This window comes from Simochromis diagramma, unplaced genomic scaffold (assembly GCF_900408965.1).
Source record: "Simochromis diagramma unplaced genomic scaffold, fSimDia1.1 OVJJ01000822.1, whole genome shotgun sequence".
NCBI lineage: Eukaryota > Metazoa > Chordata > Actinopteri > Cichliformes > Cichlidae > Simochromis > Simochromis diagramma.
Window position 1 is genome coordinate 5,581,082 of NW_024387520.1, and position 19,625 is coordinate 5,600,706.

At 41.7% G+C, this 19,625-nt stretch overlaps 2 protein-coding genes across 2 annotated transcripts in view; one reads left to right on the plus strand and one right to left on the minus strand.

Annotated features, from left to right (window-relative positions):
• The window catches only part of antxr1a (ANTXR cell adhesion molecule 1a), a 28,836-nt gene extending 23,507 nt beyond the window's left edge, over positions 1 to 5,329 (plus strand). Inside the window, exon 17 of the mRNA XM_040019178.1 lies at positions 383 to 5,329. Coding sequence (XP_039875112.1) covers positions 383 to 757 — 375 coding nt within the window. The 3' untranslated portion in view covers positions 758 to 5,329. The remainder of the gene's footprint in view (positions 1 to 382) is intronic.
• Positions 4,608 to 19,185, minus strand: LOC120725989 (glutamine--fructose-6-phosphate aminotransferase [isomerizing] 1). Its single transcript, XM_040019176.1, has 19 exons — positions 19,062 to 19,185; positions 16,971 to 17,078; positions 16,150 to 16,257; positions 15,891 to 16,016; positions 15,749 to 15,807; positions 15,529 to 15,663; positions 15,380 to 15,441; positions 15,116 to 15,195; positions 14,922 to 15,030; positions 14,654 to 14,817; positions 12,880 to 12,975; positions 12,523 to 12,620; positions 12,200 to 12,320; positions 11,768 to 11,925; positions 8,875 to 8,989; positions 8,269 to 8,396; positions 7,999 to 8,166; positions 7,402 to 7,563; positions 4,608 to 6,427 (listed from the first exon to the last, which is right to left on the minus strand). The coding sequence occupies exons 1-19, from the start codon at positions 19,066 to 19,068 to the stop codon at positions 6,383 to 6,385; spliced, it is 2,049 nt and encodes a 682-aa protein (XP_039875110.1). The 5' UTR covers positions 19,069 to 19,185; the 3' UTR covers positions 4,608 to 6,382.
• Positions 19,186 to 19,625: the final 440 nt, after the last annotated feature.

Here is a 19,625-nt window from a genome sequence, read left to right on the forward strand (position 1 = left end):
GAAATGTCGTATTAGACTTCAAGCTAGCTGCTGAGACAATAAAATCATTAATAAAGTTTTTATAGTGAATATACGCTAAGTAAGCAGTAGGGTCACCACAGTGAGATTTTTTTTATGCAACCTTAGAGGTCACACCTTGTTGGATCATCAAAAGAAAGCAGGTTTAGGCAAATGTTTTATGAGCCTCACTTTTCAAACCCATAGGCTAAATCCATCTTCTATATACAGGCTGTGATGTGAGCCAGACCTTTTCCTTTCTGTCATTTAGACTCAGTGTCTGAATTTTCATTGTGAATTTTTGCCTTCGATTGAACAATTAATGGAAAAAAATTTAACGTTTGCCACTTTGCTAACAAAATCTGAACTCTGTTTAATTTTATAGGGCAGATGCATGAACTTCACCCGTGTAAAATCCCCCCCTAGCTACCCACACTTCAACAATCACCCATCTCCCATCTACAACCCGGCTGGCAGGAATCCACCTCCACCGCAGGGCACCCTACCACCGACTCCCAGCGCGCCGCCCTTCTCCTCGCTGCCTCCAACCCCTCCACCCATTTCCACCCCTCCCCCTTACACACCACCTCCCAACCGGGCTCTTCCTCCAACCACCTTGCACATACCCGCCCCACCGGCGCTCTCATCCACGCCTCCGCCCTGCGCTAGCCCAACCGGCTTGCTGCCACCTCTTCCCCAGGGACCCCCTCCTGGACGAGCCCCTCCACCTGCCCGCCCTCCACCTCGCCCTGGCCTGTAGAAGTCTGGTGGGAGACAGGAGGTGGTCACACAAGACTGAAAAACATAATCCAGAGTTCCACCAGCACATAGCCATCTTTGATTGTAACTACGAGTGAGGTGCAACAAGGTGCCAACCTCAGCAGGCTGTAGCCTTTCAGACTTGTGACGAGGAGGAGCGAGAACTTGTTTTCAGCTATTTGTCTACTTTTGTACACATCTAGCCCAACAGTGCAATTGCTTGGATGCTTGAATTACATAGACATTCCCTATAAATGAGATCACGCAGGCCGGCTCAAAAACATTTGACTGAAGACTGTACGAATTCTGACCGAGCAGAGGATCAACAGCTTGTACTAACAGCTTTATACACAGGCCCTAGAGAAGGAGTACAGTTGTCTTCTGAATGGCCATGTCACTAAAATAAATGCCACTGTAAAGTTCCTGTTTTATATAAGAGAAAAGAAAAACACTCATCCTGCAAATGTTCCACATACAGCAGAGTAAGGATGATGCAGAGGCATCTGAAAACAATCCTTTTTTTAAATTCTTGAATGTTTGCATGCAAAAGTGCTCGAATCATCGTTTGTAGTTTTTTAACATTTGTACTTGTTTTTATACATTTGTAAATACTTTCATTTTTTACTTTGTACTTGTGTAGACCACACTCTTCATTTTGGGGAAAGAAAGACAATCATCGGTGATGACGGCATGGACAGTAAGTGTACTGAAACAGCAATGCAATGTATCTGAACTTCCAGTGTTCAACTCCTGACTCGCAAACTATTTTCATCCAACCTAATGTGAGCCATGTCTGGCCCGTTTTCTGTGCTCATTGGTGTAAACAGTAAATTTGGCTTTACCAGATGTATGGCTGGAACTGACCTGACCAAGATGACTGTAATTACAGCTGTAGGTAAGCGCTGCATAGGATCTGTCTGTTAAGATGAGGGTAACTCTGGGAATCAGGGAAAAGCTTTGCACATCGTCTTACTCGTCCACCTACGGCTTCAAAAAAAGTTGTACATTATTAATGCAAATAAGCGTGCTCAGTTATATGTGTGCTGTACATTGATGAGTCAGTAAACAATCTTGTTTTACTTTTTTTGCAGAAAGTCTTTCCTCTGAGAATAAAATACGATGGAAGCCATTTCGTGGATGTTGATATGAAGCTTTTACTCTCATCACGTCATGGTTAGCAATCCTGTCAGTACTGTACAGTAAACACAGACTGGTGTGTGATTCATTTAAAAAGCAAGGAAGCAGTTTAGCTACATAAAATCTGACTCCGTCTTCTTATTCTTTTCTTCAGATGCTAATTTGAAAAACATTCTGTTTTACTTCCGGGCAGCAAAAGCAGCCACTGATCCACATGTTTACTGTGTATGCTTTCATCAAGAGGCTGTAAAGCCTTTAATGCATTTAGCTGGATATTCCCTCAGGTCACTTTTTATCCACAGGGCTCTTTTAAACAATATTCTGTACCTCCCAAACTAAATGTACAGCTGTTCTGTTCTCATTTACCTACTGACATTACCACTGTGTGAATGTCTGCAGGCCCTTACTCATTCCTTGTGACAGAAAAACAGAGAAGAGAATACTTCATGTGCAGCAAACTCATTCAAGATGTTAATATATTCCATTATGTTACAACACGAATAGGGGAGCCATCTTGGAAAATATTTGAAACAATCTAATCCTCAGGAAATATGCATGGGCTGCAGAAATGAAAAAGCCTGTCGAGGGTGATGATGATCTGGGAATAACAAAGAGGACAGAATCAAATCAAAGGGCAGATTTTATAGTAGAATTTCGGGCAAATTTTAAACTTTGTTGCTGTTGCTAACCTCTGTTTCTAAAGTAAATCACATAAACTCATTGGCCACTTTGTTAGGTACACCTGTTCAACTGCTCGTTAACACAAATATCTAATCATGTGTTCACATAGCAACTCTGTGCATTTAGGCATTTAGACATGGTTAAGACGACCTGGTGTAGCCCAAACAGAGCATCAGAATGAAGAAGAGAGGTGGTTTCAGTGATTTTGTATGTGGAAGGGTTGTTGGTGTCAGATGGGCTCGACTGAATAACTCAGAAACAATTGATCTACTGCGACCTTTCTGCACAGCCACGTCTAAAGTTTACAAGGACTACAATCTGAAAAAAATAAAATAAAAATCAGTCTAATGTCTTCAAATACAAGCATCTCATTAGAATACAAACAGCAGAATGTAAAATGGGTTCTTGTAAATCATTTGGCAGAAAATGTTTGATGGTTATCAAAAGCAGCCATGAATTGCCAGACAGTAAACATATAAATGTAACTGAATATTCATTAGATTTTCAAAATAAAATTACCAGCATTTTAACTGAAGCTTCAGCTTTAATGTTCACTGCTGCTGGCTCAAACTGACTAACCCTAATGAAGCAGATTTGAACAATTACATCATTAGGTTTGTTCATTTGGTGATCAAACATAATGATGTTTCTGGTAGTCCACAGTAGTTGGATTTTAAGTAGCAACTTAAAAAGATCCAACTGCTGATAAACAAGGAGACCTAACCTAAAAGAGGACACAGCTGTTTATTGCACTTTGACTTGGCGCCGTCAGGAAACATCTAATAGATACCGGGTGAACCTGCTGATTGCTCCCCTGCCCTTATTATGCATCAGATGCTAAACTTTTAAGAAAAGATAAACACAATATCAAGTCTTGACAAGATCGTATAAACGACTACAGTTACAGAAACTCAGGTTTCTGCTTTTGGTTTTTCAGGACGTTTAGGCATAGAGGAATCATGGTTAATGTTCATGGTTAGAGATGCGCATTTCCTGTGATAACACCTAATTCCTGCCCCTCTAACAAGAGGCCTGCAGCAGAGAAAATCCCGTTCTCCTTACGACACCAAGCTGTCTGCAATTAAAGTCACAACAGCTGCTAACACTTATTCAGCCCCACTGATAAAAGCTGCAGTGACGCTTTGATTTATAAGGACTAGCAAAGTCTGGCTCCTACACAGAGGATGTTACCTGCTTCACACGATGCTCTTTATAGATGAGAAACTGCCCAGGACGCTCCCCATGCTCGGACAATGGAGGCTGTTACTGCTGAAAGCCGTGGTTACTTTCCATAATTACTCCACAGCTGCGTGTGAGGCCGCCGTTGTGGTTAGTTTCTGCAATGAAATCCTTCTGAGAGCTGCACTTGCTTTCACCAGGAACTTGACTCTTTACCTCTCAGTCTTGCTGAAACTGAACACGTTCATCAGGCAGAAGCTAGCAGGTGTGCTCCTGGCACGTGAAGACTTGGACCAACATGCATGCTCAAGCTGCTGCTCCACCTGGCCTCCATCGCACACCTTGAGAAATTACAGCTGCCCTCCGAGTGGCTGTGGAGGAAGGAGATCTGCAGAGCCCTTAAAGCCAATCAAGGCAGTGCTGCTTGTGCTGCCCGCGCTCTGCCGCTTCTCACTATCTCTGTGTTTGATGTCCTTTGCTCTCGTTCAAGTGGCAGTTTCACTCCTGCCTTGTCTGTGGAGCAACCTCAGACGCTGCGTCTCCACTGTGACAGCTCTACGTGAGAGCATCAGACCGATAGTGTCAGTCTTCCTGGAGTTTGGCACCAGCGGCGGCGCATCGTTACTTTGAGCTACCCCTAAATACCTCCAGTACCTCAACTCTTTGTGCAATCTATCACCTGAAAAACTAAACACGTTATTTTAATGACAAGTCCAAATGTGCCTGAATTTCTACAGCGTATTTTTTGGAATAAAAATCGTACAGACACCTTTTTGTTATCACTGTCAGTATTTTAGGTCATGTAAATCCACAAGTGCACACATCCTCAATCCAATAACTCCCAGACACTTTTAAAAGATACGTACGTGACACTTTATTGCATCAGTTCCACTAATAAATAGTACTCCCACTCCCTCTGTAACCCAACAGATGGTGCTAGGATCCAGTGCAGCATCCTTGATCAATACATCCAGTCAGTAAATCAAAAAGTGTTTTGAGTGTGGGTTACAAAAGTACCTGTAACAACATTTCACTGGCTCAGAAAAGGCTCAAGGGGGGAAAATGAAGTCCAAGTTAAGGCTTGATTGTAAATGCAAGATAAATATCTTTAAACTTAAAGAATGCAGGCTTAAAAAAAAGCTGCTCCTATTCTTTCTCTACTGCATAACTGTGTGTGTGTGGGTGTGTGCAATGTCACTTTTTTTTCTTGGCTTCTGAATTTAAAAGACACCTGGGATCACAGACACACAGCTTGGCATTTGGCTTCTGACCAAAGTCAACGTCTACAGTATGACATGCTGCCAAGCGACTGTGTGTATACGTGCCCTCAGGGCCTCAGAATAACTTCATAGTATACGATCTGCAAAATCAGTTCATGTTTGGCTACAAAAGCAACAGTGAAACCGAAAAAAAGAGATTTGGTTTATGATTGCCAAAGCCACCAGAGACCGATTTTTGGTTTGACATTTCAGATGACAGTAACATTAACATTTAAATGAAAGAGTAACTTCAATATTATAAAATTCCTTCCAAAAAACCAATTAACAAACAAATGTAACAAGAGGAGGAAAAAAAAAGAAAAGAAGAAAAGCTACATATGGTCCCAAGATTGCAAAATGACGGTGGCAAGGTGTGGGCTGGCGACTGCCTCTACTTCAGGTTTGCAACTTTATCTCAATTGCATTACTTCAGTTTATTGATTAAAAGAAACCTTTATGCGAAAAGTCTCACATGAGAATGAAACGCTAAACTGCACCCAGAGAGCGTTTACAGTAACAGGATCGTGTCGAGAAAAATAGGAAAGAGTGAACGAGCGACGTCTCAGACTCTGGTGTAGGTGGTTCCTCTCATTAACTGAGTGGACCAAAACCAGAGTTTAAAAAACCGAATTCCTGGGCTTACACACAGCAACATTAGAAGATTTATGACAGTATTCACAAACTTTTTCTGATCGGACATTTGATGCTGCTCTTTGTTGCGTGTCCTCAGAAGAAAATCCAAGAGGGGAAAGTGTATCAAAACCACACTGCAATTATGAAGAAGCGATGACCTGTGGCTTGGAATGATTCAAGACTGTGGTTTACTTCAACTGTGGAGTAAAGACACTTTGAATGATTAGCTGCCAAGGAAAAAAAAATCCCAACTAAACTACAAATCATTGCACTAAAAGAGAAAATGAGCCAGTGAGGTCTTTAAAGCGTAAACTACTGTCAGCTTTAACATCAGCTTCCAGAGAGCCCAATCAGCAACAGATAAACATGGAAGGCATGCCCATAAATGGCCAGCGAAGGTTGATACAGGTTCACCCCCGAAAAAGTGATATGCACGTTATATGTCATTCCCAACCCATTCCTTGCCACCGGCAACAACAAAGAAAAAACAAATGTTGTCAAAGCTTTCTGATAAAAGAAACAATGCAACACTGTGATAATACACAACAGTGAGATACAAGAGCGATTACTGAAAGACTGCATAAAAAAAAGAAGAAAAAAAAAAGAGCCACGACACACAAGACACAGGACAGGACGTCATCTTCTGATGGTTTACTTCACACAGACGCTTCCTTTGGGGTCTGTGCTTGAATGTGTGTCTATGCCAAGCTTTTGTTGTTAGTGATGAATGGTGCGGCTCACTCTACTGTCACAGACTTGGCCAGGTTTCTTGGACAGTCCACCTGCGTTTAAACAGAGGAGCAGACAATCAATAGCCTTGCAGATGAAAAGGACACTGTTGCTGCTGTTGACTAAATGCTGCTGTCAAAACACCCGAGTATGATTTATACAAATCTTAACAAAAACATACTTTAATCTGCGAGCCAGAGATATGGCGGCTTGGCAGGACTGCTCTTGTAATTATCACACATGTCCTGTCCAGAGCGCTTCTCCTCCCCTCGGACAAAATTACATAAAACACAGGGCATGCGTGTGGTGGAGCTGTTTGTTCTACAGAGCTGCACGGCCAGGACGTTTCTCTGAAATGCTCTGAAAAACTCACTTAGATGCTGACTTTGAGTTAAGCTGCTCACTTTGACCTTTAAAATTCCTCAAAAACAGGAAATCAAGGGGACAACACATCTAAGTCAGTTCTGCAGCACCAGCACAAACATCAGTAACAGCTTGTGGGCTTTGCCAATAAATGAAACAATCGCAGGTCGGAATTCGCGCACAGATGGAGGTTATTTACATTTCACTATAATTCTTTCAGTGTGACAGCTAACCACATCGTCATCACCTTCACCACCAAGTTTGCCAGTTTACATCGTTCACAAAGTAGGTTACATTTTCAAGCGAGTTGGGGACATGCTGATTTACAGATATAAACACTGCACATTTATTCTGGCAGTGTTTCTGCTTACAAAGCAGTCCTGAGCGACAGCGCTAGATGATCAGTGACAGGCTAATAATAACAGAATATCTCATTTATATTGTGCTCCAGAATCTTTTGCACAACTGTCCTCTTTTATGTCCTGAAACGAATCATCGACGTATTTTACACAATCATACTCTTACTACATCTGTAAACACAGGTATACTGATGATGACTGTAAGAGTGGAAATGACTTGGGAAAATGGGATCTCCAAGAAATGTTTGAATTAAGAAGCATGCTGGATTGAGAGTTGTTGCTGATCCTGAAGGGAAAGCACTTACATCGTAGCCTCTGAGGACAGCCAGGTGGAAGGACAGCAGCTGCAGAGGGATGACGCTCAGGATGCCCTGCAGGCAGTCCAAACAGTGAGGCACTTTGATGGTGCGGCTGGAGTTTTTGATGGTTTCGTGATCGTCCTTGTCGCAGATCACAATAGGACGACCCTGTAAATGAAACAAAGAGATGAATATAGTGTGAGTTTTCACACCTCTAAACCAACATCTGTTGCAGATTGTTTACTGCACAATGATGGAGATGCGCTGAATCAACCTCTCCCCTTTCACCGACTGAGTTGAAGGGCCAGAGGTGACGCAGTGGTCAACATACTTTGGGGGTTTGAACTTAATGAGTTATGATGCAAACAGTTTTCAGAAAGGAAAAAACTTAAATGGATTCAAATAAACTCACTTAGTCATTTTCCACGATATAATAAACACTGTAAAGCGTCACATTTAGTTTTTATTTGTCAGAGTTTGTTTGAGCATTTCAGGCAACTAAACAATCTGGGCTGATCACTTGTGACTGGATTATAAAATAAACCAACACACCGACATTACAATAAGGCTGATCACAAAACATGCGCCATGTGCGATTCTTACCTGGCGAGCAACAACTTGCTGCAGGGCATTCTGACACTTGACATAAGTGTGGTCTCTCATTATGATCATGATCACCGGCATGAGTTTATCCACCAGGGCCAGCGGGCCGTGTTTCAGCTCTCCTGCCAGGATACCCTCTGAATGCATGTACGTGATTTCCTTGATTTTCTGCAGGGGAATAAAAAAAAAACATCCAGACTTTAGATAAATGCAAGCCTATGCTGAAATTAACAATCAAGCTGTCAGATGATAAACTCGCACTGTGCTCACCAGTGCTCCCTCCAAGCAGGTAGCGTAATGGTAGCCTCTGCCCATGATGAGCACACTCTTCTGCTGGTACAGCTCTGTTGCCAGCTTCTGGATTTCATCATCCAAACTGAGGACCTCCTTAATCAGATCTAACACACACACACACACACACACACACATTTTTTTTCTTGTTTAAAGAGGCTGACTGGCAGAGACAAAATATGAAAAAATATTGCAGCAACATGAACCTAGACTCAGCTTCTAATGTTGGGCAGGGAGTGGCAGACGAGCCAGACATTCCTTATTAGGTTACTATTGGGGACATGCTATCATGTGCTTTAGATTCACAGAGTCATGCAAGAGCCCAATGCCAAAATCTAAAGCTATTCATCCGTCTGCCCCCCTTCCCGCTCTCTCTCGTCTTCTGATCCTTTTGTTGCCGTTTAAGTTTGTCCTCTAAGAGGATTTAAAAAAAAAAAAAAACACCAACAAAAACAAAACTAAAACAGGCTGTGGATGTGCTTGATCTTGGGTCTGAGAGCTAGTTTTTCCAGTCTTTTTGTGTTTAAACTTCACATATGATCAGGACTTCTCTGGCTGAATTACAACACATGTGGTGTGACTTACCTGGAAGCACTCTTAGGCCCTGGATTATCTCACGGCGCCTGGGCTGCACTGAAATCCTGTCATCGCACATCAGGAGGGCAAACATGATCAAGGCCACAAACTGACTGGTGTAGGCCTGAAGACGAAAAACACAAAAGAGAAAGCAGAATATTTATTAACTGTAACACAATTGCTAAGATGCGGTTTCTTTGTCTGTCTCTACTCTGACTAATAAAGAAAACAACTGCTCCCTAACTATTTGCATGAAGGTCACAAAGTGGACCGCCACCACTGCACAGTCAAAGCTTGCTTGCTTGTGACCTCATTTCTAGAGGGAATGGTAGATTTCCTATTTTGCAGCTCAATATCGAACCAACGAAGCAGCGACCAGATCACGACTTGAGCCTTTCGGTACAGATTATGAAGCCATGTCCTTCTTTTTCGCTTTGTTTTGATTGCAAATTTGGTCTCCAGTTTATAATCTGCACCAGATGAAATATGGAGAGGTGGGTTTTCATACACATCAAGCAGCATTATAAAAAAAAAAACGCACGCAGTTAAGTTAGTGCTGCTCATCCTAAAAACCTTTGTAGCCACATATACCACAGATGATGTCTGATCCTTCTGGAAATGTCGCTTCTTATAACCTCAACACATCTGAGACTCTGTGCCTGCCGTCATCGCCGCCCGCACCCTCTCCTTCCTTCATCTCCGAGCACGTTTGGAGGTCTTCCATGCTCATTTAGGAGATTCAATCAGAGTCTGAGAGAAGCCAAGTCAATTCACAAGACTCTCTGGACTCAGAAATGCCAATGTGCAGGGCCAAGAAAATAGCTGTAAAACCTTTACACACCGTTTCTTTTTTCTTCACAACAACACACAAACCGTAGTCCCTTCAGAGCTGTGGCAACATATTTAACCCACATATTCAACCGTTGATCTCTTCCATATTCATACTTTCAAACTTGTCAGTGCTTTCCTGATGCACAATGTGCCAACTTTGACCCTGCAAATGTGAGCATGCATGCATACACAGCTGAAACATAAAGAAAATACAACAGCTGTGATCTAGAAAACAAACTTTGTAATCCTGTAAATTCCCAGTGGAAAGAGTTATGTAATTCAAAAGCAGTCTTCTCTCATTTACTGTCGGCTGACCTGCCAGAAGGATCTGCCTCATGATAGCATCAAAGTGTTTTGTCTTTTAGTGCTAATTTATGCCATGAATCTTGAATATGAACAAAGGAATTGGAAATTCCCTCATTTAAAGTTTAAAAAAATCCTATGAGCATGAAAAAGCAGAAAATTGAGACCAAATATATGAATTTGGGATGATTCAGCATGTGATTAGTTGCAAACCAAGTCAGTGTTTTGATAAGCTTGGTTGTTAATGTGCAGCATTCGGTTGAGGTGGGTGTGGGTGTGTGGCCCTGCCAGCCGAGCAGTAAATGATGGCGTCTCTGAGGCGTGCTCTGGGACTTTGGAGCAACACAAGAGTCACTGAGCCAAGAGCTGGGGCAGGGAAGGACCTGCTCCACTTTTCCTAACTCTCTCTCTCTATGCTCCCTAGAAAGAGCAGGGGCTTCAACTCCTCTGCTCAAATCCCAGCTGGCAAATGCTTTCGGTGAGGGGGTGGGAGGGGCATGAAACCAAGTGTCCAAGGTTTACATGAGCTGAGATGAGAAAATCAGGCTTCTTTAACTCCCTCTGGGATAACAGCGGAGGACCACGTCAACTTCCAAAAGGCGGGACCAGAATTGCAATGGAGTTTTCATCTGGGTTTCATTCAGAGTCAGCGAGCGTCGAGTTCATTTATGAGATGATGCAATTAACTGGTGTACGGTACTTTAGCTAAGTATCAAAGGCTCAGTTACAACAAATCAAAGAAATCATGCGCTATTTTTCTAACTTTAACGTAACAAATTCATTTGGTGTGTTGCCTCTGAAAATATTGTCATAGACAAAAGCAGAAAAATGAGTAGATTGCTTTTTTAAATGGAGCAATAAGCATTCACTTCAACTCCAAGGAAATGTGCTGTTTTCAATCATCCACATCCAAGCCTGCCACAACAAGGTGAAAACACACCCAGCAGTACATTCATCTTCATCACTAATGACTCAGTCTCACTGGAGTTTAAATAGAACGACTAGGAAAACTCTATGGCTGGAAACTTGGTTGCTGCCCAGTGAACTGATTTAAAAATAAAAAAGAATTTGGAGCCTGCAACTGGTTGCAAGTAGTTTGGCAACCTGTCTCCAGCTCCAACTGACTGCAATCACCGTCAGACACATTGGTGAACATTTGAAAGGCGGAGTCCACTCAACTGGTTGTATCCTGGTTATATTGCTATATAAGATTCCTGAGCCCCTGTCTCATTATGCAGTGAAATCGTCATCCAACAGCAACTATGCAGATATTTGTGGAGCAACTTCTGACTTTCTCTTCAAAATCTATGAGGTTCTGGCTAAATGCATGCAGTTAATGTGAATTTATTTGTATGTAAAAGGCAACAGATTTTCTATTTTGGTTGATTTATCACACACAGATTGCATGTAATTGGCAACTTGGCCCCATTCACCCCTCAAAATGATTACAGACTGACTCTGTCTTATCACCATTTTATCACTCTTTATATAATTTGCTATGAAGGAGGCAACTGACAGCGGGTAGTCACAGACCCGGTCCCTGTGTTTAAAGTAGCCATTTCAAAGATAGCAAGATAATAATAACAGTAATTTTGGTAATGCTGTGTAGCATAATATAACCTAACCTCAAGAGGTTAATGTAAGAAGTATCCTTTCAATCTCCAGTGACACAATAAATGCATGTTGTGGTTTTCCACTTCCACGGCGCATAAAAGCTGCACTCATAAAAACCGCAGAGTTAATCAGAGCCACGGTTGCCATGGTATACCTTGGTGCTCGCTACTCCGATCTCTGGCCCGGCGTTGATGTGGACGCCACAGTCAGTCTCCCTCGAGATGGAGCTGCCCACTGTGTTAGTGACGCCCACAGTCAGAGCCCCCCTCTCCTTACAGTAGCGCAGGGCCATGAGGCTGTCAGCGGTCTCCCCTGCGGGGTCGGCAGAAATGGAAAACACAACCCGTTTATGGAACGTAACAATTCACACAATAAAACTGATTTACTGGCTTTTGCACTATAAACTAGTCTGATTTAAGACAGCTTTACAGAAAAAAATAATCCACAGGTTTCAAAAACTTTGACTCAGCATTTTGAAAAAGTTGAACACATAGAAAGATAAATCAAGAAGAGCCCCCAAATAGAAAGTGGAATACAAATGGGGAATGTGCCACAGATCAAGTCCAGATGGCACTGGTCTCCACACCTGACTGGCTGATAAAGAAGCAGACATCGTCTCGGAAAACAGGCGTGTTCCTGTCCAGGAAGTCGCTGGCCAGCTCCACCATGACAGGCAGCTCGGTCAGCTCCTCCAGCACCTGGCGGGTCTGGGGAAAAAAAGCAACAGCATCACTTTGTGAAAACGTGCCAGCTGTGCACAGAGCGTAGAGTGTGGCAGGACACGAAGCTCATACCACAACACAGGTGTCATATTTCCTGTCATATTTTCCTCTTGGATTCAGTTTGATTATTTTTATGACGGGACTTTGCACCAATGAACAAAAGGTGGTTAAACAAAAGACTACTCACTGCTACTCCTGCATGATAGCTGGTGCCACAAGCAATGAGGATAAGTCGGCGACACCTCTGAATCTCTTTGATGTGATCCTTAAGTCCACCCAGTGTCACTGAAAAGCACAACAAACTGCTCAAAGACCACAAACACCCCACAGGAGAGATGGGACATTTTACACTTAAAAAATGTACTTATAGCTGTAAAACTTTTATAGGGCGTCCTTGAGCCTTATTATAATGAACTAAAGGTAGTTGCACATGCAAAACTAAATTACTTGACGCTAAAGACTACAGTGAAAGCCAAAGATTGACATTTTTGAGGAATTTTCATTTCTTGTCTTGGTAAATATAATAATAAGGCAGTGCTCCAACCTGTGTTGTTGTCAAAGTTGACTCTCCCTCTCATGGTGTTAACAACAGACTCTGGCTGCTCAAAGATCTCCTTCTGCATGAAGGAGCTGTAGTTGCCTGTAAAATGAGGATCAGATATCAAGGGAACATTTCCAGAATTAGTCAAAAAAAAAAAGAAGAAAAGGTAAATACCAGTTAAGCACTCAGTGATAGACTTTTTATAAGCCCCATAAAACCCACATGAACTCAACCGACCGAGAGAGGTTTTGTTTACATGTATTAAGCGTCCGAGAATGCAAACCACAGCCTCCTGAAGGAGCAAAAACAAACATCCTCACTGTGTTTTATTGACAATCGGGCCTTCCTGGAAATGAGAGTACTTATTGGGTAAACTTTCTTTCTCTATTAAGATATTTGGAGCCATAGCATGAGTCATGCCTCAAATGAAATAAAACTTACAAAAAACATTAGGGAGATAATGTTTTCCTATCAATTAAAAACTGTGACGGTAAAGAAAATATATATGTATATATGCAAGTGCGTTTCAGCCTGCCTTTGAGAGCAATTTGGGTCATGCGAATTAGGTTATTCAGCAGAAGAAGAAAAAACTAGGAAATGAGAGGAGAGAGGCTGAGTAATGACAGGACCACAAAGGAATGTCGAGTGCAGCCAACATCGGCTCACCTCTGCCCTCTGCTGGACTGCTGAGGAAAAGTCAGTGAAAATGAAGAAAAAAGAAAATATAGACAGTAGCCATGAGATTTAATCTCCTTTTTTTTTTTTAGCTGTGTTCATACTGAGCAAACTTCTTAGACTCATGTTCCTCATTTAAGGACACAGCAGCAGGATAGATGAAATACTTCAATTCCAAAAGTCCAATAACTGATTAAGTGCATGTAACAAGTTGATTCTTGGTGCAATTTTGCATGCAAAACAGACCTTATGCACATCGACTCCAAGTCCTCATCAGGGTCTGACAAATATAAAGTCAGTCAGGATTACCTAACAGCCCTGGGAAGCAATTTAATCCTGACTGATTATAGATTTGTCAGATTCTTACAGACCTGGAGTCGATATGAGTAAGGTCTGTTTTGCATGCAAAACTTACATGCTTGTGGGGTTTTTATTATGATTTTATACGTGAAAAAAGGGAAAATAATGCAATAATAAAAATGTGTCCTAATTCCCATAATGAACGGTTTAACTTTGGTGACTTGGGAAAATAATTGTTTTTCTTTAACAACAATTAAACACTGAGAAATGCTTTTTATTGGGTGCATTTGTCTAAGCATTAGTAAGGGGAACTGTACTTTTTTTTAAAAAGCCACAAATCGCACATTGTTCTATACATTGGATATTAATGGCTTCACATTAAAGCTAAAATTTAAATGTCTTCCCCCTTTGTTTGAGTTCAAATCCTGGGGCTGGAGTAAAATGTTGAAAAAGAAGGAAACAGCTGTCTTACTACAAACCTAGCATAATATTTCAACTCGGGTCAAGAAGGGAAGATGGGAGTAATAACATCTTAAAGCAAAGTGGTTTGTTTTACCAACAGTGGTTTCTTTGGTGGTGCTGCTAATCTAGCAAGAGTGTAACGACTTGGATGATAACAAGAACAACCTCAGGGCAAACCGTTAAAAGCGAGCCAAACTATGTAAGCAGCTGGTCATCGATTATGACTTGCAGGATAATAACAGGATTTGAGACTAAATTAATGGCACAGTATAAATGATTTATTGACCATTAGTGTGGGAAAGGAATGCATGTTGTGAAGAGAATTCGTCCCTCCACTCACCCATCATGATCTGCTGTAGTTCCATCTGCAGGGTCTGGATGGCACGGGCTGGGTAGTCTCCAGCTGTGCGCTTTATCCTGTGAATCGACAGCCGGCCATCCATCACGGCGGCTACATCGTCGTCCTCGAGGAAGATCACCCGGTTTGTGTGCTCGATCACCGCGCTGTCGTGGCAGATCAGAAACCACATCAAACGTTTGATTTTTGATACATGCATAAAGCAGGCATATAAAGAACATCTTTGTGCACTCTAACAGTATCTGCTTACCTCGCATCAGATGCAAAGTAGTACTCCACCGCTTTTTCATCTACTGGAAACAGGCAGGTGTCCTGGTCTGTCCTGGGTAGGGTGCTGCAGCTCTTCTTGTCTTTAGTAGCTGGGATGTAAAAGAAAACAGGCCTCAGGCAATTTCATCCAGCCACATTTGGATACATTTGACTAGAAAGAGAAACTATAACTACATGAGCGGTAGAGCACAGGAATATGATCGCTGGACAGCTTGTGATCACTGCGCACTCCAATCAGCAGAGGACCTCCCCTCCTGTATAAACCACAAGAAAATATTCATGTTAAACCACATCCTGATATTTTACCAGTGTATGGTCTAAATGCATCGCAGAAAGGTTTCTTATACTGTCAGACTTCAAAATGTATTGTATACATTTTGACCCGTCTTAGACGTCACTTTAGGAGATTTAAGATCAGCCATCAGTGTGTGAGTTTACCTTGTACCAACCACCTCGCCGGGATAGTGGACACTCTTGAAGACCAGTGCAAAAGCTCCTTCCTGCAAGGCAGCAGGTCAAACAGGAAGTCAGGTCTTTTTATTGTCTGATTGCTTTTGCATCTTTGGTGTACATTAGCAAGTCCTTACCAGCTGCTGAGTCACACGTTCAACCAGCGTGGCGAAACTGATGTCGTCGCTCTCCCGGTTGTCATACATGTACTTCACCAACTTGGCGATGCTCTCTGTGTCAGTCTCTGACTCAAATTCATAGCCTTTGCTCTCCTACAGAAACGAGAAAATGATTTCGCTTTACAAATCGGAACAATGAAAACACATCAAGAAATATTAATGAAAAACATCTGCTCACCAGGAATTTCTTCAGGTCTTTGTAGTTGGTGATAATGCCATTGTGAATGACTATGAATTCTGCAAACCAAAGAGGACTGTCAGAAACTTAACACAGAATCAAACATTTAGCTGTTTCTGTACCAACTTGAAACATCACTCACCATTGTTTTTGTCAGATCTATGTGGATGACTGTTGACTGGGCTGGGCTCACCGTGAGTGGCCCAGCGAGTGTGGGCAATGCCACTGTGGACATCAAACTCCACATCCAGGTCAATATCCTGCTGTTCTATAAATCAAACAAACACACCCCCAAGACAGACGACATTAAGTATGCGAATTGCACCACAGCGTGCAGGAAGGGAAATTGAGGATTCGGTCCACTATTAATTCTCTCTAAACGAGCAACAATCTCAGCTTACTGTGGATCTCCTCATCCAGGGCCTTCACTTTTCCACGCTGCTTGATCAGCTGGATAGATCTGGCGTTGACCTCCCAATCTTTGCTGTTGCCCCCATCAATTCCAACACCTAATGAAATTGTTAAAAAAGTTAGAAATAGCAGAATCATAAAGATGGCAAGGCCGTAGGTATTAGGTATAACGGTGGTATTACTATTATGTAAGTAAAGTCTTCTTTTTGGTCCCATGTCTGAGAAGAACTGAAAGAAAAAAAACTATTATTTACTCAGTATAAGGAAAAATAATCATAGTGTAAATACAAGGTCAGACAGCAGATTCCTTGAAGAAGATTGCTGAAACTACCAAAATGGATGTGAGGGAAAGTACAAAGAAGTGGAAAACCAGAGGGATAAATATAACTGCCTCCAGAGAAAACAAAAAAACAAAACAAAAAAACAAAACAAAAAAAAATAATAATAATGTAACATAAAACTGAGCAGAACAAAGAGCGAGGAACCAGGAGAAAAACAAAAATCCCAGCATCTGTTGGCACCGTATATAAAACACCGGGACACAACCACACATTAATCAACACGTAACCACACGCAAGCATAAATCAGGCACAAGTCATTAGTGTTGGCATGTATTACTGAAAAACAAAACATCAAGTGTGACTTTCAGGACAGTTGCTGCATTAATGTTACATTGGAGACCAACAAACTATTACAACATTTTGGCATTTCTTGAGTAACCTCTGAGGAGGTCTGAACACAAGAAAAACAAAACAAAACACAATTTAAAAAAAGGCAGAACTTGTTGGTGATGAGTCTCTCTTTTCCTTACCAGCTGAATCATAGCCTCTGTACTCCAGACGACGTAGACCTTTAAGGAGGATCTCAAGGATTTCACGGCGAGTCCTTGGCACGTGGTAGTTGAGATAGGCGAAGATTCCTTGGGGAAGGAGGGAATAATGTTTTAGAAAGCCTTTCTTTATAAAGAATTTGTGCTACCAGATTTTTATTTATTTATTTATTTGCAGTTGGAAGGGCAGATCACTTGAAATGCCTGTCAGACTAATACCCCTGTAGCATTTGGGAGTGATGTTTAATTCATGTGGGTTTGGTAAAGGTTGGCTGAAGTCACCATTACAGTATTTAAAAGGTTTTTTCCGATGCCAAAGGACATCTGACAATCTGTATGCTGCATGGATTTATCCCATCAGCTGGTTTTTATTTTAAACCAGCTTTGGATTCATTTTGAGTTAGAAATTGCTTTTAAAACAATTTTAAATCTTAAAACGAAACTATTTATGATGACAATGATTACGTAAAGGTGGCTGGTGAAACCACAGAGAACGTAATTGGACTCCTTCCTGGTGTAGCAGGCCAAGAATTACTGGGAGTTGTCGATCTGCTGCTATTCACAGTTCAGTGCCAGACAAACTAATGTAACACATGAGAAACAAGTCATACAGGCACTGGAAAACCTGATATACTTATCTCTTGGCAGATAGACCCGTTTAAAGACAATTAGGTATACATATATAGACCTGCCGTTTCCCTAAGATAACCTCTTGCCTACATAAAGCAGAGGTAAGGGAATTGTCAAGGGAATGACAAAAATCAGACGCAAGATGTTTCTGTTTCCCATCTGTAAATCATTTTAAGATATTTACCTTGTCACTAAGACTTGAGATTTATTTGTGTGTGATTACTAACCCAAGTGAGAGACCATTACGATACAGAAACAGGCCAGTGTAAATCAAGATTTCAGCATTTTATTGGCAACCTCCATAAATAATGAGAATTTCCTCCCTAAAACATCTGTCATCCAGTCTAATAACAAACACACACAGAAAGGAGTGACACCATGAATGGCAAAAGGAGTGGGCATAAAGTGCAGCCCTGTTACAGCGCTAAACACTAACCAGTGGACATCCTGGCTCAACAGAGCATTCATTCAGAAAAGCAAGTGATGGGGGTGGACACTGAGGGGTAAAGAGAGACAAAAGGGACCCTTCTGCAAATAATCAGTGCTTAATGGTTAACCTAAGCAAAGTGGCACCTTACTGTGACAAGAGATATTGATAGCAAGGTGGCTTGGTTATGGAAGTGCTCTGATTGTGATAACAGTGAGAGAAAACAGATGTCAGGTATCAGTCATAGGACTGAGATAGATGGAGACGGCGGAGACAGGACAGGATTAGAAAGCATCAAACTGATTATGACCATTGGCGTCATATAGACAGTGAAAGACTGACGTTAATTCACAGCGATACACCAGTATTATATAGTACAATATTTGCTAAAGCCTTTGGCACTCTTTTAAGGGGTTGACTCAATTTGACTTAAAAAAAAACATATTTGATTTTATGTTTTGTTTATGCTATTTGTATATGTACAGCATTTTGTGGACACTGGTTTATATGTTAAAGTGTTTTATAAATAAAGGTGGTATGGTATGGTATTATCCCAAAGAACACAGATCATCTAGTTACACTTTCATTTTTTATAATAACAACGAACCTAACTCGTTTTCCAAGGTCTCTGTTACAGTTATCTAGATCCACAGACCACAGTAACGGACAGAGATTTAGCTACTGGAAACTTACTCGGCTGGTAATAACGTCGTAAAGCAGGTTACCATTTTAATGTCGCACTCAAATATCGACTCTGCTGCTCGATCGTGTTATCCCACATCAAGCAGCTTTCAGAGTAAAACGGAAAAACACAGACCGGTTTATATTTAGCTGGCTAGCAACATCATGTTGGCCATACAAAACTCACTTTAGCCTCCCCTAGCTCATTTCCAGCATTTATCCTCAAACTAACATGGCAATAGCTGAATAACTATTCAGCTAGCTATTCTGGTGAAACGTGAACCACACACATTCAGCGCCAATTAGTATAAATATAGAATAAATGCACTACTCACCACACATGGCTACAGTTCTGCTGCCAGTTTCAGCTACTCTGAAGTCGGTAGCTGGGAACGCCTGTCAATAAGCTCCGCCCCCGATGGTTCCTATGAATCATAGCCAACCGCGTTCTTCCATGCCGCCTTCTGATTGGTCGGGAGGTCTGTCGATTCAGGTTGCGCCTACAGACGTACGCATTTCTGACGTGGCATCAGGATGCGATTCGCAGCCGGAACATCCTGCAGATCCTGCTGCTGCTAGAGTCAACATCGGCCCACAATGGAAGGCCTGTGCTTTCTACTAGCCGTGGAAGGAAAATATTGCTAAAAAGGCCCAAAAGCCTGTGTATGCTCTGGCGATTTTAGAATTACTGAGGTACAACGTCCCTCAGTAGAAATCCACCAATGCTTTTTAAAATTTTTATATGCAAAATTGCCTTTTATGGTTTTTGGTCTTACATAGTTTAAATGGTCTATATAATTTTAGTGGAACATACCCACTTTCTATTTTACCTTCTTTTGGTCGCTCTGTTCATGTGTCACCACCCTGGATCATCTGACCTTATTGGTAGTATCCTCTTA

Bases quoted from the DNA above. Each gene is read 5' to 3' on its own strand.
- LOC120725989 (XM_040019176.1), bottom strand. The intron at 15,808-15,890 runs GTGAGTGATGTT...TTTGGTTTGCAG, and splicing joins TAGATCTGACAAAAACAATG to AATTCATAGTCATTCACAAT. The intron at 11,926-12,199 runs GTGTGGAGACCA...CCGACCCCGCAG, and splicing joins CTTCTTTATCAGCCAGTCAG to GGGAGACCGCTGACAGCCTC.